The sequence below is a fragment of the Aphanomyces astaci genome (genome assembly GCF_000520075.1).
Source record: "Aphanomyces astaci strain APO3 unplaced genomic scaffold supercont1.128, whole genome shotgun sequence".
Classification (NCBI taxonomy): Eukaryota; Oomycota; class Saprolegniomycetes; order Saprolegniales; family Verrucalvaceae; genus Aphanomyces; species Aphanomyces astaci.
The window spans coordinates 59,866-77,654 of record NW_009798391.1 but is presented as its reverse complement, the minus strand read 5'-3'; the positions used below and the strand labels follow the sequence as shown (position 1 = coordinate 77,654).

Sequence of the window (17,789 nt, the reverse complement as noted above, 5' to 3'; positions counted from 1 at the left end):
CGCTCGTTAACTAACATACCACGAAAGAAATATCCGCTTTACTCTGTGATACATTATCATCTATACAAAGGAGAATACCTTGGCGAATGCCAAGCATTGTGGGCCCCTAAGCGACAGCGATTCATAGCGCTATTATAGCTTACTGTTAACTGTTATTACTCCAGATGGTAGCCAAAAGACGAGTAAGTATATTTTGACTTCCGCCTGACGTACTTTGTTATCTTGATTAAAGTATATAACCTTTAGACGAATTAGCTCAAGCGTACTCTCGTAGAGAGTTAAACGCAATTATTGGGTTAAACTGGACCTGTTTGACAAGTATCCGGATATGATAATCGCCCCATAAGTGCCTAAAGATATTCTTGTGTCATGAGAGCGATGCCGAAGTCGCGACTTCAGCGGGCCCTCCGTGGCCTGGGTGTGCTATGTGGGTCCAGACCCGTCGCGGTCATCACGGTGGCCTTCGTCTTTAGCGTGGTGTGTACATTGGGTGCATTGCGCATGACGATTCAAAACGATCCGCAAAAGCTGTGGGTGCCACCGACGTCCACGTCGGCCAAGCAGCAAGCGTACTTTGACGAGAACTTTGGCCCGTTCTTTCGCATCGAGCAGTTGATCTTCCATTTCCCCAACGGCAGCGACGACAACGACTTGATCACGGCACCGCTCTTGGCCGAAGTCGCGGCCCTCCAGCACCGCATCGAAACGACCACCGTCGAAGTCGACGGCCGCAACATTACGCTGGACGACCTGTGCTTCCGTCCCATTCCTGACAAGGGGTGTTTGGTGGAGAGTCCGATGCAATATTGGCGCAACAACGTGTCGCTGCTAGCCACCGACCCCGACATCAAACTCACGGTCGTGTGCCAGACCACGCATCCGTTGGTACGTTCACGGGAAACTTAAAACGACATGCCACGTCATGTTTCTGCATGTAGCTCTCCACATACGCACCATGCATGGACCAAAACGGCATTCCTGTGATGCGCGACGTCGTCTTTGGCGGGCTCGCCACCGATACATGCCATCTCAATCCCGACCCGTGCGGCGACTCCACCCCTCGCGCGTCGGCCCTCATCGTCACCTTTTTGCTTGTACGTCAAATTCTAGAAACATCACGATATATATATATATATATTTGAAGTTGCAGGTTATGACATATATATATATGAAATCCTTTCACACGTCTTACGTCAAAGTCAACAAAGATCATGATATATAGTAAATATGTATAAATGTATCAATTCGAAGGTTATAGTCCTGTAAGTATTTATATATATTGTTTTTACAAGTAAAAAGAGGCACCTGTAATCTTTATTGAATATGTAAAATCTATAAAATTATTATATAGTGAACAAGTACTGTAAAGGAAAGGTGAAATAGAGCTTTCGAGTTTGAAATAATTCTGAAACTCTATGCTAATAATCAATTGAAGCTTTTTTATAAAGTGACAGTGTACCTTTTGCATAATGGGCCAGCAAGTTTATTTTTTTAGCAAGCTTAATTTATATGATATATATAAATGTATCTATTCGAAGGGGTAGGTTATGATATCTATATCTATATCGTCAGTATCCACTTCCACACTGCCCTAAGCACATGTACACTAACTAGTTCTGTTTCTATGACAAACACTGCCTTCTTCTATCACATCTCTAAACCTAGGATACTACTGGTTTTCTATACATGTTTTTTCGTAGAACAACCCCCAGAACACTACGTTTCTAGCCCATGCGAAGGCGTGGGAAGCGCAGGTATTTCTAAACACTTCGTTTAGCTCTCCATCGGGGCTGGTGGTGGAGCGCATGGCGCAGCGCAGTGTCGAGGACGCCCTGACCGTGGAAACCCAGCAGAATGCGTTTGTGGTCGTGCTCAGCTATGGCGTTATGTTTGTGTACGTGGCGCTAGCATTGGGCAACGCCCGGGACCCCGTGCGCAGTCGATTTGGACTGGGGCTGTGGGGCATTTTGATTGTGCTGTTCTCTATGGGAATAGCATTTGGTACGTTCGTTGGATAATAATCTTTGTTTAATTTTTTTTTTATTTGATTGGGTTTTTTATTCGCCTTTCTAACCAACGACTTATCTAGTTATTGTACCTTTCACCTAAATATGGACTTTGGAGTGAAGAAGCCAATGAATGCATGACATTTGACCTGATTTAAGCTTGTTCAAACGATACTGTACAATATGTTTAGTATATATATATCAGGTAAAGTGGTCATTCTATTAAGACATTCGATTCTGCTGGCGGCTCCAGTATCGAATCGATTTAATAGTATTGTTTGAATGAACTGCCCAACAATCGCCAGACCTGCAACATTTGATACACAACGAAGTTTCAGAGGTTTCTTTGTGACTGCACTCCACCATTCATTCTTGTTAGCCAATCATATTGCAACCGTCATTCGTTTTAGCCAATCATAGTGACTTGGTCGATTTGTTGGCGATTTCAACCAGCCCCTATAATGCGGCGAATGTGCGTGAAAAGCAAACACAATATATATGGCCAGAATGATAGATACACATGATGTAACTTGGACAACGAACGCTATGGCCCTGGTTCGTTGAGGAGTATTCTTCGTAGGGGATGGTGGACGACTTGGTTTTTTTTGTGTTCATATTCTAATCCTCTTGTAAAGTGAATGTGACATCAACAACACTTGCTTGGCAACTCGTCATGGCGGTGGTGGCATTTACTTCATGGGATGACTGGCGGTAGGTGTGGCGGTGTGTGTGATGCGCATTGAAATCACCATGATCACGCTGGAAGTGGTGCCGTTTCTGATTCTTGCCATCGGCGTCGACAACATGTTTATCCTGACCAACGAACTGGACCGGCTCACGCGCTGCCAGTCCCACGTGTCCCGTGGTTCGCTCCGCAACGTTAAACAACGTTAATTACCGTTGTAGAGTTTCATTCGTTGCCCCAGCTCGTGGGCGAGGCCATGATGCACGTGGGGCCGTCGATCACGGTGGCGGCCGCGTCGGAATCCCTCGCGTTTCTCGTCGGCGCGTACACCAAGATCCCAGCGTTGGAATCGTTTTGTATGGTCGCCGCCCTCGCCGTTGTCGCAGATTATGTGCTCCAAATGACGTGGTTTGCAGCAGCGTTGGCACTCGATGCGCGTCGGATGCGTGTACGTTCGATTTCTATCAATATGCCTTTATATTTATATATGTATATATATATCGAGTACCTCGTTCTATACATGAATTGGACGGTATTGGTCCTTTTTGGCGATACTGTTCGATTTGTATTTTTGTTGACGTCGACGATCTTTTGAGCCTAAAACGTAACGTTGGACTTTGTTGTCCAGTTTAGAATAAACAATATTCGCTCAGTGTGGAATATAACCATATATATATATTTTTTTATATATATCTTGTAGGCCCGACGATACGACTTGTGTCCGTGGATCAAAAAGCCGTACGTCCTCAGCCCAGACAAAGCGCGGCAGATCCGCGCGTACTCGGACGACGCCGCCGCCGTCGACTCGTCGGTCGTCCAGACGTTCTTGGACTCCAAGTGGATTCCATTGCTGTTTGCCAAATGGACCCAACGACTCGTGGTGCGTCTAGTTTGAGGCTGGGAGGACCGATTGGTGGCGGTATTGAAATGCTAGCATATATCAATGGTGGCTTTATGTGTATGTGTTGAGTGTGATAGTCTGTGCCTTAGAAGGATATAGCAAATATGATACTAGCGTGGATATGGTCGTGATGTTCTACAGCAAACTCGAAATAATAGTTAGGTTCCATGAACTGGGAAAAATATAATATATATCGAAGTTTAAGAGGTAGTAGTATGGTTTGATTATGTTGTGATTTTTAGCCAATCATAAGAATGTCACGTTCATTTGTTTTGAGCCAATCATATTTCTTTGTTCAATGCAATTTCAACAAATTCATCAACAGTGCAATATATTTGGGCGACAAGTACTATAATAATATTATGATTGGAGAATATATAGATTGATTGTTGGTGATAATATATGTCGTAGGTGGTGGTGTGGATAGGATGGCTGGGGTGGAGTGGCTACAGTGTCACGCAGATCCCCATGGGACTCGAGCAAACGCTGGCAGTTCCGTCGGATTTTTACTTGCACTCGTACTTTGAAGCCCAAAACAAGTACGGCGATGCCGGTCCCCCAGCTTATATCGTACGTTAATTCTACCTCGTGGATGTACTGTACGTATAGTTGGATAATCCGTCGTAATTCGAAATCCAAGGGCGAGATTGGGGTTTTGGGTATTATATTCCGTCCTATTTTGATATATATGTCGAAATAGGACGGAAAAACACCCACCAATCATATATATATATATATTTCAAATCTAGGTGTCATGGGGGATGTATATATATTTATGCTCATGGAGTATATAGGTGATGCGGCAAGTCAACTACACCGATCGCCAAGTCCAGAGGTCGACGATGGACTTACTGGACAATCTGTCGCTGCTGGATGCTTACATGGACACGCCCATCTTTGCATGGCTCAACACGTTCAACCAGTGGCGGCAACTGCGCGCGTTTCTCGAAGAAAAGCGCGAGGACGGCAAGTGCCAGCAAACTCGAAATAATGCCGATATATCGTCTATTTAATATATATATATATATATATATATCGAATACCTCTTTGAAAAATATATTATGTGTCGAAAAATATCATTATCTTTTGAAAAAATGAGACGTGTCGATATTGATATATGATTTGGCGACTGGATATCATGTTTATGTAAAATGTATAGATATATCGATATCGCTTGTATAAATAGATATTTACTTCACGATAACATATATGTGCCGAATACACATCACGTTTGGAAAAATAGAAATGTGTTGGCTATATCATATCTTTGGAAAAGTGATATATATATATCGATCGACATTGCTGTTGGAGGATATGATGATATATATACATGTATCATGATCCAACATATATTTATACATGTATGTATATGAGTAGATGAATGCGACTGCCCCGCGCAGCCCATGTTGCCGTTTGCGTTTGAACTGACTGAGCCGGGCGACACCCAACCCGTGACGCCGACCGAGTTTTTCTATCCGTTGGTGTACAACTTTACACGCATTCCGATCGATTCACAGTGCTGCCAGAGCTTTGGCATGTGCGGTGCGCAATATGCAATGGACATTGAATTTCAATTCCGGTACCAATTTTGATCCGCTGTTATATATATTATTCATGTCCAAATATAACGGGTTATTGTAGGCGCCAAGACGACGACGAGAATCAAGTTGTGGCACATGTCGATGGCATCAGTGCGTCGCGATTTCGTTTCCAAGTATCGCCTCTGGTGAACCAGTCGACGTTTATCAATTCATTCTACTACCTCAACCACTACACCACTCTATGGAGCGAACCCATCCTTCCTTTGTATGTCATTAGATCGTTTTAAGTTATTCGAATATGCACAAATCACCGTGATATATGTATAGGGACGGCGACACAAGGAACCCCGTGGCGTTCCCGTACAGCTTGTATTTTGTCTACTATGACCAGTACTTGTCCATTCAAGGCATTGCGCTGCAGAGCGTGTTGCTAGCTTTGGGTAACGGGTTTGACATGAGATGATTCTTTTAAGAGTTTTGTATGTATATATATCAAAAAGTCAATAATATTTGATTGATTTCTACAAGCGAAACGCATCCCGTCGCGCGTTTGTTTGCACCTGATTGATTGCCCAGCTACCGTATACCTTATGGATCAGTACCCACGATTTTGCCTTATCGAGTAGTACCCAAATTACTGTGTGGTGTCAATTTAGATGGATTTGGTGTACCTTAGAAGGCTGTACCAAGTCGCTTTATATTGGTTAACATTCTTCAATTATATCGTTCTAGCCAATCAAACAATTCTAAGTAGTAGAACTGGCCAATCCGAACCCGTTAGAATGTAATTAGATAACCTTATTGAGCTGTATCTATTTCGATCAGATTTTACTGACATTTTCGAGGGTACACATCCATAAGGTATACGGTAGTTGGATTCGACCTTGGATAGTTTGATTGAATTTTATTACTTGTGCGATTTGAGTCGAAATTGACGCGGAAATATATAACTATATATATATATATAGGCGTGGTGTTTATGGCCATGATGCTGCTCCTACCGACCCAAGTCGCGACGTGTGTGCTCGTGGCGCTGTCAGTACTGTCCATGTCCATTTCTTTGGTCGGGGTGGTCCATCTATGGAACCTCTGCACTTCGCTGCACACGTCGATTAATGCGGTAAAACTCCTTTCTCAGTAAAAATACTTTGTGTTTGCAATGGTTGCTCCTTGGATATATATATATATATATATCGAGCGAAATTTGATATGTGAGGTCAATTGTTTGTATCGGCAGAAACAAATAGTATTATGAATATAGAAACTAAGGTGGTATACAAAGTCCAAGGATCCGGATTCGTGAGTCTCTCATATTCAGGTGCTAAAGTGGTTCCTTGGATTATGATTAGCCAATTGATTTGTTTTTTCGCGTATTTTGAGTGGTTTTGCAGCTCATATAATTGAGCAGTATCCCTCAGAAAAAGTCGAATAAAGTAATAATCTGGTATATTTCGTGGAATTCCCATTGATGTTCCATCGCATTCCATGGAAAGTTGTGTGACTCGTCTAAATTGTGGATTCGGTACAAATTCCGTCAAATGGAATCACGAATCGACGCTATTGGCTAATCCAATTTTGAGTGAATTTTTGATTGGCTCGGACAAAAAGGACAAGTATATTCAACCAATCCACACTTCAGCATGATTCAATATTTTGTATCAGACCAACCCCATGCGAATTTTGCAAGTTTAGAGCGAAGTCACAATATAGAGATATCTATGTCATCATCCTGTGTAGGTATCGGTGGTGAATATGGTGGCATGTGTGGGGCTCGGAGTTGAGTTTTGCATCCACTTGGCATCTACATTTGCGTCGCTGGCATCGACGACCTCCCGCGAAGAGCGCGCCAAGGTCGCCGTGTCGCTCGTGGGCCCGTCGATTGTCAGTGGCATCACGCTGACCAAGTTTTTCGGCATTGGGGTGCTAGCGTTTGCCAAGTCGCAATTGTTCCAAGTGTACTTCTTCCGCATGTACGCGGGCATCGTGGTGCTGGGGGCTGTACATGCGTTGGTGCTGCTGCCGGTGCTCCTGGCGGCGTGCGGGTCGGAAGCGGATGGCGCGTCGACAAAGAAAGTGATGTCGCCGACGTTGTCGAAACAGTATGCCCGAGGCCTGCTGAGCGACGACTCTGACACCGAGTAATAAGTAGTAAAAACCACACGTGTGATTGTGCTCGATATTATTGTTTGGACTGCCCTGAATCACAGTCACGCGTGTCCGTTCTAATACAATATATATATATATATATCAAATCAGGACGTTCGTAGGATGGATATTATAAGAAAAAAAATATTATATCGAATCAAAACAGGACGTTCGTGGATGAATGTAATAATAATAAAAAGAATATATAAAATAATAAACAGCACGCTCCTAGGATAAAAATGGCCAGACGAATCGACCAAGTACTACCTGCGATGATGGTTCAAGAGGTAGACTGGGGTCTAAATCAATAATTTTCGCACGAAAGGAAACATCTACTACGTAATACCTTGCAACCACGACTTAGTAGTCCAGATTATTCTCACGAAAGTAGCATCTCAAACCCCAAAACTCCGAAGTCGTCCGTTGGGTGCACAATACTGTAGTCCACAACAACAGAGGCTCAGCTTGCCCTGGTACATATGTGGAGCTACTACCTGCTTGGTTAAACATACGGCTTGTGTTCAACATTGAGCTGCACAAAGCGATTTCGAATGGATTATACAGGACGCCTAAGTACTGTAACTGCTTGTGTGTCAGTTACACTTTCCCAACCGACAGCCCGCGGGTCGAGTTTGCGGATGTCGCACAACCTTCGGCGGCATGCCAAGCCCAAACCTGTGAGCGGCCTTGGTGACGCGTCGTTTCAACTGCACACGACTCAGCAGACACCAGACCGCCATCCTCCTTCGAATCATGACGACGACCAGTCAGGTTTCGACATCAAGCAGTTTCTCATGGGTGGGTACTGAGTTGCCTGCTTTCAATCAATATCGCGGCCATGTGCAAGTTTTCACATGGATATGTGTAGATCAAAAAGCCACGCAGCCGTTTCACGATAGCGCCTTGTTTCGATCGTCGGCGTCTGCAGGTCGTGGCATCTTGAATACTAATGGACAAGACGGCGGCACCAACCAACCCTATCCTTTGCGAAGTTCTGGCAGTACGTTGCTGAAGAAGAAACAACTGCCTCGCATGGACCAGCCTCCTCCTGCTGCTGCCTCCTTGGGCAAAGGCACGTCCTCGATGCCGACGTTAAATGCCGCGGGAAGTCTGTCCACGAATACCCCTCCGTCCACCAAAAAGTTGCCCCCCCAAGAGGAAGTCACGTCATCATCTGGGTATCGTCTGTACGCGATGGAAAACATGGCCGACTGCTCTCTCCACGCGTCTCGCTCCCACAACCACACGTGGCAAACCCTTCGAACTAGCGGTACGACGACTTGACTGCAAATTGCACTTCGAGGCAACGTCAGATGATACTGCACTTCAAGGCAAAGTGAAATGACTCTTGAGAAGTTATGCCCATGTTCTTTGAGAATATATATAAATATTGGCCATGATGGCTTGTGTAGATCTTCGTTCCGAATGCCCATGCAAGCGAAGCGATGTGCTGGATTTAGTCGCTTGCTTTGATGCGGCTATGAGTTATTCCGGGGGCAAAGACAATTGGGAAGGGGACCGCAAAACCGCGCTCATCGACCGCGACTACATGGCTGTACGTGTCATATATGTAGCCCCATTGCGCCATAACAACAGCATATAAATATATCAACTCAACGAGGAATACCCTCCCCCTACTACACCTAGTAGTTGGGGCCCCTACTCCTTCTGTCTTCCCGTTGACTGTTCAACTACACAATCGAGTCAGCGAATCAAATACGTATATTATGTAGGTCCAAGCCAACGTCGTCGCGTTGTACCGTCCTGCGACTGACGTGACGAAACGGTTGCTCACGTCGATCGTGTTTGAACAAAAATGGAGCGACATCGTGCTGGGGGAACTCGAGGGGATGTTGCTCGTGTCATTCTTCGAGCAAGGCAACTTGCTCCGCAACGTTCGTATCCAGTACGCGACGGCGTTTTACCGATTGGAAACGCACTACACGGCGTGCGAGGTGCGTATATCATTGTTGCTACGCCACCACTGTAGGGCTTGAGATTAAAATATTATTCCAATCTACTTCAATTAGGCGGAGAAAAAGCGAGCACTGGACGAGGCCACGCAATGCCGAGCTGCGTTGACTCAACAAGCGACGGCACATGTCACGGGCATGGCGTCGCTTCGTCAAGAGTACGAGACGGTGATCGCTGCGTTGAAAGACCAGGTGGCTAACGTCCCATAATTTTATTACTTGGTCGAAAGTGAGGTGGTTGAGCAACACAACCAAGGACAGTTCTTTACGAATTGTCCGAATGGGCACGTGGGATTGATGTCATCGATGTATACGTGTAGATGGAGCACGAGCGTGCGGAAGCTGATCGCAAGTTGTTTGATGCCAAGGAGCAAATCGCTAAAATGAGCGAAACCATGAAGACGTTGAACGCGATCTTCAAGCAAATGCGCGAAGACTCGGACAAAGTGCGCGCCGTGGAACTAAAAGAAACCAACGAAAAGCTCGAACGAAAATGCTCGGCCTTGGACGACGAGGCCAAGTTGCTGCGCCCACTGGTGGCTCAAAATCGAAATTTTCAGGCTGCTCTCGAATCGCAAGCTGCCGAAGTATACACGCAACCAACTTGAGTGTATAGCTTAGGATTTATCCATTCTTCTGGACATGTGTAGATGGAAGCGGCATCGACGCGATTGCAAGAACTCGTGGCGTCGGTGGAAGACAAGGACCGGATCATTGAAAACCTATTGCATCGACAAGAACAACTGCTAGTCAAGCAAGATATGATGGTTGACCAGCAGCGGACAAAAGGATCCGGTGGGAACGACGCGGGGGGAGCCGAAGCATCCCACGACGACGGAGCAAATCCACCCGACGCGTCTCACTTGTGTACCCGGTGTCAAATGGTACTCCCCCTCTCTCTCACTCTTCCCCCCATAGCCATCACATATAGCACTCTCGCGAAATCTCACGTTTAAAATTAGTCGCTGTTGGACGACACATCTGGCAACGGGGGAGGTGGAAACAACAATTACGTGGGTGTTGCCACTGGCGGCGGCAGTTGCAGCGTAGGGGCTCAGCCAATTCCGCTCGCCCGACGGCGAGATGGCAAGCGCGTGCAGTGCTTAGCCTACCGCATCCTTCTCCCGAACCTCCAAGGCCGACGCCCCACCAAGGACGTGTCGTGGACACTCGGCTGTATGCGCGCCATCTTGTACGCCAAGCAGCTGGACGATGCCATTTGCTTTCACATGGGGCTTCCCATTCGTCTCCGCATGGCCGAGTTCGTCTACGCGTGGTTTGCTCCCGTCGACAACCCAGACCTCCCCAGCGATCAGCGGGACGCCGTATACGCCCAAGTACGGTGTTGTTGACATGATGCGACGACCAATTGCATCACATCATGATATGGGTGGTTGTGTAACCAGGCGGACGAAGCGAGGTGGAGCTTGTACTACGGCGCCAAGCTCCTGTCTCGAGACTCGACGGAGGCCAAGGTATTCTTGTCCTTTTTGGACGAAAAGTACGGCGACGACGAGGTACACTACTATGTATCGATTGCAGCTACTGGTTCATTGTGTGATGCACATCTACCCCCCCGGAACCCCCCCTTTTTTTCCCTAAACAATCAAAACGTTCGTTTGTGTGTAGCTTGTGTTTGGGCTGTTTTGCATGCGTGTGTTGGACTGCCTCGCGGGGGGTGAGTTAGACTGGAGTCCCCTTCGGCACTCCATGTCGTACCCCCTCTTCAACGATGAATGGGCCGCCCATTTCAACTTTACGGGCGAATCCATTCAAGTGCCTAAAGTCGTATGGATCACACTGCATCATGCGTCCCTAGCTACGGCCATCGTGCTCGCCAAGGTAACAAACCACAAAACTCGAGTTGAAATGCAACGAATCGATTGGTTTCATGAAATATATATGCTATGCATTTGCATAACCAGAGATCTATGACTACTAGATAATATTATTACTACTGACACACACACCACACAGGCCACAGCGGACGAGCGCGACGCGTTCGACTCAAACATGAAGGCGATGGCGACGCTATCGCTCCCGCCGTCCGACCGGCCGACCCGCGTCGTGTCGTTTGATGGAAAGAACGACGGGCCCATGTTGGATGCGTTCCAGTGGCTCAACCTGATGCTCCAAGTACGTTGAAAATCGCATGTACTCGAGTCAATTTTTTGTTTTCGTTTGACACACGACAACACCTGGTCATGGAACTTGCGATACTGTATCATTGTGCCATGGTGCCTAAAATTTAGAGTCGTTGGTGTACCGGTTGCTTCCATGTGCTAAGTATGACTGGTGTCATGTGTGTTGGCTAGGAATATCGAGAAGAGCAAGCGCAGCGACGGGCGGCAATTCGCCTGATGTTTCAAACGGCCACGACCAACAGCAACAGCACCACACAAACGACGTCATCGTCCACGGACGACTTGATGGCGTCGGGCAGCGCCAACGCCGAAATGGACATGGAACAGTTCCGGGCTATGGTTGTGGCACTCAACAGCGACGTGACTGCGGGTGCGTCGTCATTGCTTGTGTTGTCCGCAACTTTCTAAGCAACGACCATAGGCACGATCGCCACGTTTTACCGCGCGTCGTACGAGCGAGGCGATGGGCACGTGACTTACGATGCATTCATGGCCACCGCGGAGGCGCTGCACTTCTTCACGTCGTGCATGCGGCTGCCGTCCCCCAACGTCCTCGCGACCACTCATGTGGATACAAGTGGCGGCGGCGGCATCAACGCGCCCCACGCCCGGCTCGGGTCCTTAGTTGCCAAACACTTTACGCTATACGAAGCCGAGTGCAAACTCAACTTGCAGACGTCCCCCCCGTTGACACAGTCCCTCGCCAAAGCAGCGTTGGAAGAGGTTGGTTATATAGTGTGACTATTCACCACGGGGTCTAGGAATATGTTATTTTATTGGACGTGTATATATCGGAATCCTCGGTTGTTGTATGTAATTGATTCCATATATATATATATACTGTTTCCCAACATGTACTTATCATCATCTCTCTATCTCCTTTTTCGCCATGGTGATGTGGATGTGTGATGATGTCCATAGCTTTCAGAGGTCGAATGATCTCCATATATTTTCATGTACTTCGTGTGTTGGAACACTCTATTGCATATTTATGGCTCGTATATAACTATGTGGGTAAATAATGGCGTAGCTTCGAGTGGTGCTGCGTGAAGGCCGCGGGTCGTCGATCGATGGTTTCCGTGCCCTGGCAGCGTACCAGCGCCTCTTGGCCCTTCAAACCCACGACCGCATGGTGCGTACGGAACACGCCAGCTCCGCCATCACGTCCATGGTGGCGTACCGTCTCGACAAGGAGCTGTACAGTGCCATGGATTGCGTGCGCATCGATCATTCCAAGCGTTCGGGGTACATTTTTCTCGTTGTTTTTCCAATGCCCCCTCGGATGACTCTAACGACGACGACGATAGGGCCGAGGTGCTGCTGGATTCGATTCGCCGCAAGATGTCGGTACATCGCCTGCAGCGCGCGTTCCGGGCGCGGCTGCTCCGGGACCAAGGGGTGCCCCTCAACATGCGACAGCTCATGCACGGCGGGTACGGCAACGGTAGGACCAACTACCGCGACCGCCGCGCGATCCGACCGACCAAATGGCTCGTGGTTGTGATCGCCGACTTGGTGCGGTCCAAAATGCAAGCGGACGCGGTTCCGTCGGCAAATCCGAGCCGCATCTTTGTCGAACACATTTACGACCACATGACATTGCACTTTGGGTCAAGGTGGAACATTGAAAATACTGATATATTCATATATATTAGTGAATAGGGATATATATATTTGTTGGTAGGTCTCCATGATTGAAAGTGATGCCGCTGGCGTCATCGTCGTCATCGTGTCCACCTGACATATATGTCCATCATGTTTTTTGTAGAGATTGCATCGTGTTTGTGGGGGTTGATTATTTACATACGCAGTGTGTCCCATAATGGTGTTTTCACAATATTTTTTTTTTAATTTTTTAGATATATATTTTTGATTTTTTTTTCGGGCCTTGTAGATATTTTTGCGGAGATTGCATCGTATGTGATGTATTTTTGAAAAATATTTATGTCGAGCATGTAGATGGGAAGCGGAAAAAACGATCCACGATATATTTGTCAACACGCGGTCACTCGTGGCCACCCATCCTCGGATCCTGTTGTTTTCACAGTTGTGTGGTATGGGTGCGTCCGGCGAAGACAAAATCTATGGGTCCCCCCAAGCGTTTGCGTTTGTGACGATGGTGCTGCACTGCGGCCACCACCGGTTTCCAATTCTACACGTAAGTATATACACATATATATATATGTACAGCGTACTTGTGAATATATATATTTCATTCCTCGTAGGACAGAATCGTTAAGTGATAATATTATTTTGTAGCCCAACGCTGGTGACTCGAGTGATTACTGTCGCCACGACGACGCACTGGCCATCATCGATGTATTCTTTTCGTCGGTGCGACACTTCTCTCAATCAAAATGGAGCTTGTGCTGCGGGATATATATATACTACTACTACTATGTAGTAGTATATATTATTTGAATTCTCCTCGTCCCCACATTATTCCTCCCACACAATAATACATATTCTCCTCAAGACATTATGTTTGCTCACAAAGTAAATCAAAAACTATGACACCTGAATGCTGTAGACGGGGAGCGAGAAAAAAGAGCGCATGGTGAGTCGATTGCGTGAACTCGAGCGCCAAAGCCCCAAGCCCAAAACATCCGACGCCGACATGTATATAAATAATATTAAACAATTCGTTGCACACCAAGTGGCTTGACGACCAACATAATAGGTTGCTGCTGCTGTTGCTGGAAGAATGGCGGCACTACATGCTGGACCGCATGAACCAGATCAAAGTCGTGTGCTGCTCCGACTCAAACTTGATGGCTATCGAAGGCTACTTGAGCCTGGACAACGTCATCGCCATCTTTCGGCGCACGGGTATCGACATCTCCGAGCTCGAAGTCGCCCAAGTGTTTCGGCAGGTCGTGCAGTCCAACTACTCGAGTTTGTCGTTGATGGAACGTCTCGTCAAGTTTGTATTTCCGATCCTTTGTCATGGTAAGCGGGGGGTCTTCTAATTTATTATTTCGACGAGCTTAAAATCGAACTTTGGACGATATATATATATATATATCACGTGGACAACAGAAATCACAGCGACCGAGGTCCATGACGTGGCAACGCCGCACACGAACGACCAAATTTACCTGCTCGTACGTCCATCCCCCCTATCCCTCCCTTGAACGCTACAACAATCCATTCGACTTTGTGGAATTTTTGCTATATATATATATATTGATGATTTCATTCCGTTTGAAGTTTGAAAATATGCCAGAATACTATCGTTATGATTTCATTATTCCCATGTTTGGCATCCTTTGCCTTGAACGCAGACCATCCGACTAGGTGCTATAGAAGAACTTGTAATTTTTCATTATACTGGTAGTACCCATCTTGAACATTGTAGAAATAATGAGACAGGCTCGGACTTGTGCCTTTGTCATGTTATCTACTACATGCGTAAAAACACACACAAGGATTGGCTGGTGGTGGTGGTGGAGATGTACAATGAAGTCAATTACTCTTTCAAAACATGATGGGGGGCGATGTAGTTGTCCTTCTGGGAGCCGTATGAAGCCACGTGTGCACAAGTCGTGGGCGACCTGCGGGCGCTTGGAACCAAGAATGACATGGACGCGGCCATGTCCAATGTGGACGTCGACCGACGCCGCAACTCGCTCAGCCGCGCGGCGTCGGTCAACTCGAAGCTGCGCGCGGCCAACATCACAGCGGCGGATGCAGTCAAGTTTGAGGATAAGTTCAAGGCACTGAGTGACAAGATGCGATCGTTGGCAAGTCACCACGCTGCATCCATCAATAAGAATGGTACCACCATGGACATCAGCAATAGCAGCAGTAGTAGTCCTGAACGAGGTGCGTTGAGACTGTCTCTTTGTGAAATACCAGTGTGAATGAAGCCTTTTTTGCCTTGGGGGGCGCAGGGGGCGATGCCGACGATGACGACAGCGACGACGGGGGAGCTGCTGCTGCGGCTGCGATTTGGGCAGAGGACGTCGCCGAGACGGCCAAACAGTTTCGCAAGTTCCTCACCGAATGCACGAGACTGCGCGCGTTGGCCAAGATCGAAGTCGGCCCAATCCCAGACAAATGGCATGTGGATGTGGTCGCTGCGTCGACTTCATAACGAATTGATATCTCTATTAATATTAATGTAGTGGATGACTGCCAAATATCTCGCAAAACAAATTTTCTTCCGGTTGAATCTGAGACATTTTTGAAATAGAACCACGCTCGCATTTTGTGAAGACGAAAAAATCGTCTTCGCAAACATTGCATTTGCGAGCGAACCTCTCGCATCGACACTGTAAAATTTGATATGATCGAAATACATTTTCAAAGGCTTTGGCATCGTGCACAAATTTTCTCGCAATCTCACCCATCGGCGTCGGTTAAAAAAATACACGTTATCCGGACTCGCAAATTTGTTTGCGAGAGGCACTTGCGAGATATTTGGCAGTCACCCAGTGCTTGCTTTGTATTGCTTGGAAATATACACTCAAACAACCCATAAGCGATGGAGAATAGACGACACATACTTCCCAACTTTCAGGGGGATATGATATACACCCCGTACAACTAAAATCCATGCTATGGTGCACGTCATCTATAAACTACCAACTTTTCACAAAAATGTCTGACTTCTATTTCATATTCATTACTCAAAATTTCAGCAAATTGAGACGTAGAATCGACAGATCTCAATGTAATGAAGAAATTCTACGTCTCAGATTCAAATTTGGTGTTGAATTGGTCCAGAAATAGATATTTAACCTAGCGGTATTTTACATGGGATAGGGGTGGCCGCTGAGATGTATCTTGATTTTTGTATGTGACTCTTATCCGTATATAATATCCGGAGGCAGTTGGGACCTTTAACCTCCCACTGCAGTGATAAAACGCATGAAATCGGTATTTAACGTATTTTGTTTTGGGTTTAACTACATTAATTGTACGTTAAATAATAAAACCTCCACTCCTCGATTTGGCCAGTTGGAAGTTTTTAGATGACGTGCACCATACGTGTGCGTTTACGATTCGATTTATTATTATTATTATACAATACACATACCCCAACAGGCCAGGCAGCGGTGTAGTGGGGCTAGTAGCGCGCATTGTCTTTACAATCAATTGGGCGTCGGTCAGAACCGTCTCTTCGAAGCCCATGGCTTGGATCTCCCGCTTCTTGGCATCGTACAAGAGAATGATACCGTATGTATCGTGCACAGGACAAGCAAGTTGCCTATCATGACCACATCATGCTCGGATACGACCGCACATAATACCACGACTTGAAAAAATCGACGCGGATGCCGTCGACGTCGGTGGTGGACGACGACAGCGTCTCCACGTCCGAATTGCCGTGCTTAATGTACTCGGTGCGCTGTATGAGAAACACAGCGCTGACGTACACGTATGTGACAGAGCTGAAGTTAAACAAAAACCACGACTGCGTTCGAGCCATTGTATCGGGTCATGTTGGCAAAGTAGACGAGAACTTTGGCAGCTTTGACGACAAAGCAGTTGACCCATAGCCACCGGAAGTGGATCGCAGCCATTTCAATGGCGATCCACCGATTGTCTGTCGTCTTCAATGTTCCACTGGTACACGAGTCGCGAGTATGTTATCGAGTTGTTCTCATCTAGGATCACCGCCACCACGTACACAACCACAAACCAGTCGCTGTTGTTGAGACAATAGCTCGCAAACGAAAACGTGTGGCTGTGTAGCGGCGGCGCCAACGTCTGCCGCATGCGCTTCCAAAACGTGGCTATGATCGGGCCTTGAGTCCACCGCGTGGTTTTCCTGCTCGTGGCGAACCCTGTCAACACAAACTACAGCACGAGCCCCCGGGGGTACAGCGACACCTTGGTCGCGGACGACTGCTCGAGAATCGCCCCCAAGTGATCGTACTCGCCCATATACGCATTGCTCGACGTGACGATAAGGGAATTTGTTGTCAGTCCACATGATATGACGAGTTGGACATGTCCAGCCCGAGCTCCATGACAGGTTGCATCCGAAACAAACCGCCAGCGCGTAGTACCGGTACATGGAGACGTTGGCGACTACAGCTTGCCCCGCGGGGGGTGAAACACGACTCCCGTCGTCAGGAGCATGTCGACATCCAAGCGCGCAGAAACAAACCCTAGGTATGCCAGGTCTGAATGGCTGGCGTTGGTGGGAGGGGCTTGGTTGGGAGCGGTGAAGAAGGAAGTTGTCGAGGGTGTTGCCTCGCACGAGCTGCATGTCGTTGTGCACGACCGCCACTTTGATCGCGGTGACATTATTCGATCGGGGGAGAGGATATGACTGAACGAAGGTGCCACAGATGTTGTTGACTTTGCTGTGAATCCGGCTGTGGGGATGTAAAAATCTGTGGGGTCTAGGATGTAGCATGAATCCATCACGTCGTAACCATGA

At 47.1% G+C, this 17,789-nt stretch overlaps 5 protein-coding genes across 9 annotated transcripts in view; 2 read left to right on the top strand and 3 right to left on the bottom strand.

Annotated features, from left to right (window-relative positions):
- Window positions 1-361: 361 nt before the first annotated feature.
- Window positions 362-7,830, top strand: H257_17951 (hypothetical protein). 4 transcript variants are annotated; one of them, XM_009846924.1, is made up of 13 exons: window positions 362-885; window positions 939-1,094; window positions 1,701-2,001; window positions 2,722-2,871; window positions 2,913-3,139; window positions 3,392-3,571; window positions 4,004-4,162; window positions 4,387-4,558; window positions 4,970-5,171; window positions 5,234-5,398; window positions 5,461-5,573; window positions 6,102-6,253; window positions 6,871-7,830. In XM_009846924.1, the coding sequence occupies exons 1-13, from the start codon at window positions 370-372 to the stop codon at window positions 7,273-7,275; spliced, it is 2,898 nt and encodes a 965-aa protein (XP_009845226.1). In that variant the 5' UTR covers window positions 362-369; the 3' UTR covers window positions 7,276-7,830. The 4 variants fall into 4 exon arrangements, with proteins under 4 accessions (XP_009845226.1, XP_009845229.1, XP_009845228.1 ...); XM_009846927.1 differs by having other exon boundaries at window positions 5,461-5,612; XM_009846926.1 differs by lacking the exon at window positions 6,871-7,830 and having other exon boundaries at window positions 6,102-6,645.
- Window positions 7,831-7,880: 50 nt separating this feature from the next.
- On the top strand, window positions 7,881-15,548 carry H257_17950. Of its 2 annotated transcripts, XM_009846922.1 has the most exons (22): window positions 7,881-8,076; window positions 8,147-8,548; window positions 8,691-8,833; window positions 9,012-9,233; window positions 9,309-9,443; window positions 9,572-9,838; window positions 9,902-10,135; window positions 10,214-10,588; window positions 10,658-10,768; window positions 10,881-11,093; window positions 11,229-11,387; window positions 11,567-11,765; window positions 11,817-12,118; window positions 12,426-12,640; window positions 12,703-13,011; window positions 13,355-13,553; window positions 13,655-13,729; window positions 13,926-14,014; window positions 14,076-14,344; window positions 14,435-14,499; window positions 14,899-15,220; window positions 15,289-15,548. In XM_009846922.1, exons 1-22 carry the CDS (start codon window positions 7,917-7,919, stop codon window positions 15,489-15,491), a joined length of 4,668 nt encoding a protein of 1,555 aa, XP_009845224.1. In that variant the 5' UTR covers window positions 7,881-7,916; the 3' UTR covers window positions 15,492-15,548. The 2 variants fall into 2 exon arrangements, with proteins under 2 accessions (XP_009845224.1, XP_009845225.1); XM_009846923.1 differs by having other exon boundaries at window positions 14,076-14,499.
- A 753-nt stretch (window positions 15,549-16,301) lies between these two features.
- On the bottom strand, window positions 16,302-16,923 carry H257_17949 (hypothetical protein; the record flags this gene model as incomplete). The annotated part of the gene is made up of 4 exons (XM_009846921.1): window positions 16,302-16,305; window positions 16,437-16,607; window positions 16,651-16,748; window positions 16,810-16,923. The coding sequence occupies 4 exons, from the start codon at window positions 16,921-16,923 to the stop codon at window positions 16,302-16,304; spliced, it is 387 nt and encodes a 128-aa protein (XP_009845223.1).
- A 1-nt stretch (window position 16,924) lies between these two features.
- On the bottom strand, window positions 16,925-17,287 carry H257_17948 (hypothetical protein; the record flags this gene model as incomplete). The annotated part of the gene is made up of 2 exons (XM_009846920.1): window positions 16,925-17,171; window positions 17,205-17,287. 2 exons carry the CDS (start codon window positions 17,285-17,287, stop codon window positions 16,925-16,927), a joined length of 330 nt encoding a protein of 109 aa, XP_009845222.1.
- A 147-nt stretch (window positions 17,288-17,434) lies between these two features.
- The window catches only part of H257_17947 (hypothetical protein), a gene marked incomplete at both ends in the record, with an annotated part of 733 nt that continues 378 nt past the window's right edge, over window positions 17,435-17,789 (bottom strand). Inside the window, one exon of the mRNA XM_009846919.1 lies at window positions 17,435-17,609. Coding sequence (XP_009845221.1) covers window positions 17,435-17,609 — 175 coding nt within the window. The remainder of the gene's footprint in view (window positions 17,610-17,789) is intronic.

Coding starts and splice junctions, on each gene's coding strand:
- H257_17951 (XM_009846924.1), top strand. CDS start 370: ATGAGAGCGATGCCGAAGTCGCGACTTCAGCGGGCCCTCCGTGGCCTG. Junction 5,574..6,101: donor GAGCGTGTTGCTAGCTTTGG/GTAACGGGTTTG, acceptor ATATATATATAG/GCGTGGTGTTTATGGCCATG. Junction 6,254..6,870: donor TGCACACGTCGATTAATGCG/GTAAAACTCCTT, acceptor CATCCTGTGTAG/GTATCGGTGGTGAATATGGT.
- H257_17950 (XM_009846922.1), top strand. CDS start 7,917: ATGTCGCACAACCTTCGGCGGCATGCCAAGCCCAAACCTGTGAGCGGC. Junction 14,015..14,075: donor AAAACATCCGACGCCGACAT/GTATATAAATAA, acceptor CCAACATAATAG/GTTGCTGCTGCTGTTGCTGG. Junction 14,500..14,898: donor ACGACCAAATTTACCTGCTC/GTACGTCCATCC, acceptor GGGGCGATGTAG/TTGTCCTTCTGGGAGCCGTA.